This window comes from Stegastes partitus, unplaced genomic scaffold, assembly GCF_000690725.1.
Source record: "Stegastes partitus isolate 25-593 unplaced genomic scaffold, Stegastes_partitus-1.0.2 Scaffold708, whole genome shotgun sequence".
Taxonomy (NCBI): domain Eukaryota; kingdom Metazoa; phylum Chordata; class Actinopteri; family Pomacentridae; genus Stegastes; species Stegastes partitus.
Genome location: NW_007578439.1, coordinates 84,192 through 93,104, shown reverse-complemented (window position 1 = coordinate 93,104; position 8,913 = coordinate 84,192). Strand labels below are relative to the sequence as shown.

Below are 8,913 nucleotides of genomic sequence, written 5' to 3'. Positions count from 1 at the left end.
TCATTCTTCCACAGATTCAAGTTGGTATTAAAATCCATCTGTCATGAAGCTTAAAACCTGCTAGTTGATTTAATATTAGGAGGTAAATTGTAAAATGTGTGAGCCAAAAGTATCCGGAAGTAAATGTGCTCGACGCTGCCTTGCTCATAGTTGAAGCACGATTGTTTTAAAATATCTTAAATCAAGCATTCAGGAGAATTACTGCGGCTCTGCAACAAAAATTCACACATAGTCATTTTGTGTCATGTATTGATGATCACGCTGGATTATTGCAAAAGATTGCCTTGTAATAAAATTAAAAACAGTTTTGTTTGTGCATCGTTCAATAATTTAACATGAGCCTTCAGTGTTGAAAAATAATATGTAGATAGTTTACCATAAAAAAAAGAAACAAAGTGCATAAAATAAAACCAAGCGAGCAAAATTTTCACTGAAATAGAAAATTTATTGAATGAGAAGGTTATTATTGAAGGTCTAAATTACAATAGAAACAATGATATTTTTCCTTAAATGGAAGAATTGTGTTTTTCCTGTCAGTATTAGATCCATGTCAGATGAAATAAAATGACTGATGCCTTGGAATATGTTTGACAAACCAATTAGGCTGTGAATAAAAAGTGTGTAAAAGTCTTTTTGGGGATCTTTGTTTCTCCAATGTGATATGAAGGTTCAGCTCCAATATTTTGTCAGTTTAAAGAAAATAAAATAAAAGTACAAAATTGTTATAATTAATTATACACATGGTGTATTTTATACATATAGCTTGATTGCTTTCTTGTGAGACATACAGTTGCTGCATAATAAGAATTTTCTCAACAAATAAAGTGATACAGTTAATATACAGGGGTTATGTGGAGACACTTATAAGAATGTTGTATTGTTTTGTAATGCGTTTTTTTTTCTTCTTCTTTCTTTCTTTTTACGAGGACTGCAGTTGTGAACATACAGCAGAGTCAATCAGTACTCGATTTTGTTATACAGGTTGTATAAAGGTAACGCTGGCAGGTTGCTCCCCGGGTAATACAGGGGCGTCGGGAAGGCGATAGACCTGGGAACCGGGACGCGCAGTAAGGAGTTATCTCTGAAAACCAGCGGCATCCCCACTAGTGTCTGTGCGGAGGCGTGGGCCATGTTGGCCGCCTCCAGTTCAGCGGAAAGCTGCCGTTTCCATTTGTTCCTCCTGTTCTGAAACCACGTCTTGACCTGAGTCTCCGTCAGCTGCAGGCTGGAGGCTAAGCAGGCCCGCTCCGAGCTGCTCAGGTAGCGCTTCATGTCGAAGGTGGACTCCAGCTGGTACACCTGACTCCGGGAGAAAACCGTGCGCGTCTTCTTCTTGGCCGAGTTGCCCTGCTTGTCCGCACCGTCCGTCTGTCTCTCCTCAGACAGAGGTGACATTTGATGGCACGGTCTCTCCTGCTCCTCCTTATAATCCTGCAGCAGAGGCTGGGACAGGTGCGGCCGCCGTGCGAGCCCGTCGTTCCCAGACAGGAGTCCTTTAGCGGGACCTGAACGCAGCAGGAGAAGGAGGCGATGAGCACCAAAACAAATGCATTTTTACGCACGATTTTACGCACCATATAATTTTTAATATGTAGATGTGTATTTTACATTTATCAGACAAACACTTCTCAGTTTGAGTCAAGTGTCAACTCTGACTTTATGGACGAGCTGAAAGCAGCCCAGCCCTGCGCAAGCCTGTGACTTTTTAAATAAACAATTCAGTATGAGTATGCTCGGTGTAGCTACAGTAAGCTATTAATTAAATCCCGCTCTATTTAACGCTCAATTGACAGCGTGTAGTGCAGCCATTTTGGAAACATGTTTCATCAATTAGCAGGCTCAATTAAATTTGAAATGAGAGGAAAGACAGAGGGCTAATTATTCGACCTTCCACTCTTCTGCTGCTGCTGCTGCTGCGATGATAGTCTGCACATAACAAACAAGTGGAAGTGGATGGGCTGCATGTCAGTATCACAAACACAAGGTAATGAAACGTGAAGTGAAGTGCAAACAAAAACATGAAACGGTGGGCCTGGAGATTTTTCTTTTAAAGGGGAACTTATTATATAGTAGAAAAAATAATATGCTAAGTGTGTCTATGATTTTAAAAAATATATTCTTTTGCACCTTTTTTAGCAACAATTTTCGTTTAAATATTAAAAGTAATAACAATAATAGTAATAATCGTAATAATAATAATAATAGGTTTCCCTCACCTAAACAGAAGTTGTGCGCTTGGTGCTGGGTGCACGGCTCGCTGTGACCCGTATCGGAGCAGAAGCAGTCAGCTGAGTCCTCCCCGCCGCTGCACTCCTCCTCGGAGGACACCGACAGCGAGCGCCTCCGCGGCGGCGGCGGCAGCGGCCCCTTGGAGAGCTCCTTGTTCCCGGAGCGCGGCTCATCGGACGGCGTGCCTAAAATAGACTGGATGGTAAAACTGGAAATCGGGCCCGACGAGCACTTGCTCCCGCTGTCTTCTGCGCTACTCATTCTCGCTTCATAACAGTATTGAAGTATTGACTGAATCGGTCTGTCCCCCTTGTATTCCGTTATTGCTTTTTCTATACGATTGGTGCGTAAAATTGCGTCTTTTGTCCGCTTTTTTTTCTCTCCCTCTCTCTCTTTCTGTCTTTCTCCTCTCTCTCTCCCCCCTCAGCCTGTTTTAATTGTGGAGTTTTAACATTGAAGGAGTTGGAGGTGTTTTTTCTAGAGCTCGGGGAACATGAGTGTATTCCTGGTCCTCCTCCTCACGCTCTGGATCAGAGGCAGCAAGGTTGCGTTGCTTCATTTGCATGTAGGTAAGCTCCTTCACGGGCCAATCGCAGCTTTCGATAGAAGCCCGGAAATTTCAAACTCCTGTCAGGGTTTTGGAGACGAGATGAGGAGAGCGAGAGAGCCGAAGAAGAGCAGTAAAGGCTGCATCGTTTCTGCGTAAAGCTGCTCGGCTGTATGATTTGAAAACAGTCAGGTGCAAATTTACTTTTAAAAAAATATATATTATTATCGTTTCAATGCTTGGAATCTTGACCACTAGTGATGCATAGGTTGTCTAAAATTGATCAGATCAAACAAAGATAGAGTGTGTGAGTGTGAGTGAAGCTCTGATCCAGCTCCATCTCAGGCTAATATTAATGTAAGTAAATTAAATTGTAAATTTTGGCACTAAATTATCTGTCATGCCTTTAGAAAATATAATCAGATTGTTATTATTTTTTAAAATCTGCATTTTTCTGTTATATGCCTTGTAAATTATGGTAGCAAGTGGATTCATACCTTTTTTTGCATTTATTTTCTAAAGTTCTGTTTCATTCTATCCAACCTGCGCAGCCAGGAAAAGTCACTTGAGGATGACTTTATTGCAATAACTGTCATGTCGCCTTTTTCTATTATCCCCATGCATACGAAATTGGTTGGCGTGACGGCAACGCGCACGCAGCCTTGGAACTAAGACAAAGGCCCAACTCATTTTTCCTGAAAATAATAAACTCATTCCGCGTCCATTATCTCCGATTAAGAATTAATTTGATCATTACTGAGCTAATCTGCCTCGTGATGACCGCGCGTGGAGTGGAGGCCGGCTAATTGATTGACTAATTGATTGGAGGTGGTGGGGGCCGCGTGTGTGTGTGTGTGTGTGTGTGTGTGTGTGTGTGAGTGTGCGCGTGTGTATATGTGTATGTCTGTGTGTGTGTGTGCGCGCATGAAGAGGGAGGCGCCCCTCCCCACCACCGCCCTCCTCCCACCTTCACCACCCATGCTCTCTCTTTCTCTGTGTCTGTGTGTGTTGTGTTGTGTTGTGTTGTGTGTCTCTCTCTGGTTGTGTCTGGCTGCGGGACAGCTGCGGGGCTTGAGCTGGAGGTTCGGGCACATTATCCCTCCTTTTTTTTTTTTTTTTTACTGCTTTGTAAGGAAGCCCCAGACACATTACAAATGGTCAGCTTTAATCATCGTGTCAGTGCCCTTCCCGGTAGCAACACAACCGGCGTTGGGTGTTGGAAGAGGGAGAAGATTATGGACGTGATGCTGCTGCTTCTGCTGCTGCTTCTGCTGATGATGATGATGGTGATGATGCTGACAGCAGATTCTGTCGTCATCATCATCATCATCATCATCAGAAGTCAGACAGATGCATCTGGATCCGCGCGTAAATATCCTCAACTGGCAGCGGGGCCAGCAGCTGCTAAACGATCTTCCTAAAACGCTTACGCAGGGGAGGCTTTACTGAAGGGGGGGCAAATATATGAGGGCAGTCGGGGGCGGATGCTGGATTTATGATGGTTACACATAAGGCGTGAAATCTGCAATGACAGTTAAATGGGTTTATTTTATATGCCGCTCTTTTCAAACAAAGACCTTTGTCAGTGTAGCCGCGCCTTCATCACTTTCAGACGACTTTTGCAAAGTGAGATTAGTTCATCACACAGATAGTGGACAGAACAGGCTGCTATTGTGCCGAAGAGGATAAATTACGCACGCTTGTTTTTTTTTTATTTTTGTTTTTTATGTCAGCGTTTATGGGGCCGGTGGTGCAGGCTCCTTCTATTAGTATGGAAATGTTCGTCCCTTCTACCCATGTTCCTGCGCTTCTCGAGGCCCCGGCGAGGCCCAAACAGCAAGAAGCGGCCCTAAGTTCGTGCTCTATCACGATGATAGGTTGGTTGCACGGCCGCCCTACCGCAATAACAGAACAAGATCTTTAGCAGCAGAGAAAGGTCTGAGAAAGACAGATGAAGTTATGAGGCGCTTTGATCTGGGAATCAAGCTTCGATAAATATTAAACAAAGACCCTTTTACACGTGTGTATTATGATATATGGCGTGTCCAAGTCTAGAATAAGGAAATTACCAGAGAAAATGATATCAATAAATTTTCTAAGTATAAACGTTGATTATGTTTCGATTTTCATTCAAGAAAGCGGGGCCTGCTCTTTTTTCAGGAGGCGTTTGTGCGTGCGTCCGTGCGCGTAATGCTTATGTGTGTGTGTGTGTGAGAGGGTGGGAGAGAGAGAGAGAGAGAGAGGAAAGGGAGAGAGAGAGAGTTGTAAACGCAAGCAGCAGAGCACCCGAGCCCTGGAGGTGTACAATTTATGTAATCTGAGTGTGGAAATGAACTGGGTAATTTATTGGAAAACACAAAGTCAGGAAGATTGGATCAGTACAGCCTATCCAAGGGCTCCTATCCATCAAGTTCCAATTAACAACCTAACCATTGAGTTTTAATGGCTTTCCAATCTACTGCCCTGATAGACTCATCAATTCCTCGGGGAGAAATTAAGAAAATCGACCGCCCCTCGGCGTTTCGGTGTCATTCTTCACAGCAACTATATGTCAAATTAAAAACACAATTAAAATTTAAACTGTTCCAATCAGACGGTGCCCCGCAACCTATGTTTCACTTAATAGAACTTTGATGAAAATCTGATGTTCGCATTCAATCAGGAAAGCAAATGGGATGGGTATAAAACAAGATTTCCTCCTCAAGATGTGTCAAAAGATTTGTTCACGCTCCTCGACGCGAGGTGTTGGCACCACTTGGGTCTGGCCTGTGATTATGGAAATGTCCCAGTAGCTTGTGTCCTGTGCAACTGTTGAGGCACTGGACCAACATGAAATGGGATTTCCCTCAACTTTTCCATCCACACACAATCACCTGTTTTGCCAGAGGGAGCCATCAAGGAGGATGTTTGTAGTTTGATATAATTTGTCAAAGATATTGGAAACTTTAAAGCTGAAGGTGTAAAAAAAAAAAATAGCATCAGATAACCTATATCACATATCATTTACTGCATTCATGTGATTTCTGTAAGGAGCCTGCCAACCCCTCAAGGAAATCAGATTATTTCTTGAGAGAAAAGGTTCAAATTTTCCTTAATTTCTCGAGATAAATGTTGTAATCTCCACACGCAGGCCTGGACCAACTTTAATCATCCAAACACACGTGTGAGGAAGATGCCAGCGCCAGCAGAGAATGAAGGCTAGCATTATGCAAGGTGGTCGGGGCCACTTGTGTGTTTCCAAACTGGCACTAAAACCTCTGATAGGGCTTAAAATTACCCATTCAGCTCTCCATTTTAATGTAATACACTGATCGCAGTCCCCGGTCACGTCCGTTTGTCCCCGTTCCTGCAAATGTACTTTATCTGATTTTGGCCCCGCTCCCCCTCCACCCACCCCCACCTTTTTTTTCTCTCCCCTCCTTTACATAAAGATGTCGCACAAATGGAAATTATCGAGTGGTAATTTTTTCAATTTATGCGCGCAAATCAAGGTCATAAGCTGAGCCGAAGCGGCGTGTGAACGTTGCTCTTACTTGACGCAATGTGCCGCAGACGTTCACGGATCGATACGTGCCAGGAGAATAATGCCACACCGATCTATTAATTTGCAGTAATGGGGCCGCGTTGAGTGTGCGCGGTAGGTACACGTCAATACTTGGGTGATCTGACGATATTTGAATGAACCCTTTGTCTCTTGATGAGGTCATCATATAGAGTTTATAGTTGACTGATTCATTTCCAATAACTGTATTAGCCTGCAGATGAAAGCAGAAAATGGCCTTTGAAGCAAAAAAAAAAAAAGGTTGTTCTGACTGAGGAACACGTGCCTCACAGTTGGCTTTTACGCATAATCTCATATGTTCATTTTTTTTCGGAGGGGGGGTGATTTCAACCACCTTTTTTGGAGTGTAATAGCTCCAGTGTTTTGGCGATGCATATGCAACAGAGAGTGGTCTTTTATTGGATATTTTTACGCAGTATATTACAGGCTGAAACCTACAGAGGCTCCTAAAACTGTCCAAGGAGTGAATCAACCCTGAGAGTTTTAATGAAATGCAGAAGCAGTTTCCAACCTGGAACCTGTCACCTGATGGAGACTATTTAGGTTGAAAAGCTCTCAAAGAAAATCAATGAAATGATCAAATCTGTATTGAAATAAAACGCTGCATCCTGATTATTATTACTGGCATTGAAAACGTTGTTTAATTTTGTAATAAATTATTGCTATTAAGGTGTGAGTTGCCCCCAGCTCAGTGGAGCTTTTCAATTATGCATCCTCCCCTTGGATTAGCGTTTTTCCCCTTTAAGTTTCACAAGATGCTTCCGGTTTGCAAAAAATCAGAATCACAATCAAATGTAAAAAAAAAAATTGCAGTAACTGTGGATGCAGCAACTGCAATAATTTCAGGCTGTTGGCAATCAGATCTAACCTTGATTCTGTCCAAAAAAAAAAAAAGAAATCCTCCTTGAACTTATGATTGATTGTATTTCGTGCAGTTTTATTAATTTCCTCAAATTCTAATTATTCTAATCGAGATGGAGAGCCAGTCGCTCCAAAGTTGTGCTGAAATGTTAAAAGAAAAAATCTATTATTTTGGATGAAAAAAGATTTTTATTTTTCTTGAAAGAAAGCTTTTTATATCTTGAATTGATTAATTTGCAGAAAAAGCTGTGGATGTCTTCGTTGAGATGATCGCATCTAGTGTCCAGTGACACCTGTAGGATCTTACAAAGTACCAGTTTAATAATTCAGCTCTAATTCGAAATGTTACACTTTTTTTTAAGCTTACAAAAAAAACGAGCCTGTAATTTAGGCTACGACAGAGTAACATTGGCTTGAACTGTGGAGACTGTATGGAATTCCATTTACAGATTTAAAAAAAAAAAAAAAAGACAACAGCGTATAAGATGTGTTTTTATGCATCCTGAAATAGTTTGCACAGTCGTCTTACCTCACTACTTAAATATGAGTGACATGAAAAAAAACAGTAGTCCTTGTAATGAGAGACGTTTCCTGACAACAAAAAAGGGGAAAAAAATCAAATGTTCTTTATAAATTGAAGGGAAAAAAAGCGTAAAATACAAATAAAGAGAAAGCGTAAAGGTGCAACAACACCAAAAACGATGAGGTGGAGATGGTGGCCACAGATCCTGACATCCCTCCACAGACACAAACACACACCCACACACCAGCACACGGCCATGAAAGAGAGATGGGGGGAAAAAATGTTAAAAGACAGCAGCTCATACTTAGGGAGTAATTTCCTCTTCTGAATACATTATCCATAATTTTGGCAAGATGGTGCCAATTACGCATCTAATTGACCGAGCCACTTTTTATGTAAAATAACGTTTTAAAGTGCATAACGCTAAGATGATTACAGAAACCCACCTGCCAATGCTCCAAATGTGTGTGTGCGTGTGCGCGTGCGCGGCCACGGAGGAATAAACATCGTCACCTATTTTTTTTATATAGAATGTATAAATTAGAATTGGACCATGTTTTTAAAAAATTTACTAGAAAATAAGTCATACAAAAATGTCCTAAAAATGTCAAGGAATAATCTCCATTTATTTCACAACATGGTTCAGCAATACAATATCAAAACATTGTTTTTTTTTTCTTCTGTACAAAGGAGAAGCCGTGTGAGGAATCCCCATCTCCCCGCGCCTCATTAAATATATACATTTACATATTTTGTACACCAGTGTAGTCGATATTTTTCGCCGCTCCTGTTAAAAAAGAAAAAAACAACACAAAGCTCAGGAGACGCTGGACTTCACACTTGTGCTTGAAAGACGTGTCCGTGTTAGAGGGAACAAGAGTAGGAATTACTAAAACTAAACATAAAGCTACATGGGTATTTTACAGCTCAGAGTGTCTTGATTGTCCCCCGTCAAGCGCTTTAAAAAGCCAAAAAATAATAATAAAAAATAATTACATCAAAGCCTCCAGCATGAATAGATGACAATGTTTCGTGCGTTTTGGTGGATTCATTCATTCACAGCACAGCGTCAGTGTATTGCACATCATTTTGTTATCAATTCTGGAAATGGAAATGAAATTAAATGTGCTGGATGATAAGTAGGCCGCATTTAAGCCGACAGGTTTTGTAAACAAGGTTTTTTTTTTGTTT

At 41.5% G+C, this 8,913-nt stretch overlaps 1 protein-coding gene across 1 annotated transcript; it reads right to left on the bottom strand.

Moving 5' to 3' along the window:
- Positions 1–424: 424 nt before the first annotated feature.
- hmx2 (H6 family homeobox 2) lies at positions 425–2,545 on the bottom strand. The gene is made up of 2 exons (XM_008290998.1): positions 2,217–2,545; positions 425–1,505 (listed from the first exon to the last, which is right to left on the bottom strand). Exons 1-2 carry the CDS (start codon positions 2,488–2,490, stop codon positions 958–960), a joined length of 822 nt encoding a protein of 273 aa, XP_008289220.1. The 5' UTR covers positions 2,491–2,545; the 3' UTR covers positions 425–957.
- Between the last annotated feature and the right edge of the window lie 6,368 nt (positions 2,546–8,913).

Excerpts from the sequence above, each read along its gene's own strand:
- hmx2 (XM_008290998.1), bottom strand. The coding sequence starts at position 2,490 with ATGAGTAGCGCAGAAGACAGCGGGAGCAAGTGCTCGTCGGGCCCGATT. Across the intron at positions 1,506-2,216 it reads AGCGCACAACTTCTGTTTAG|GTCCCGCTAAAGGACTCCTG; the intron begins GTGAGGGAAACC and ends TGCTGCGTTCAG.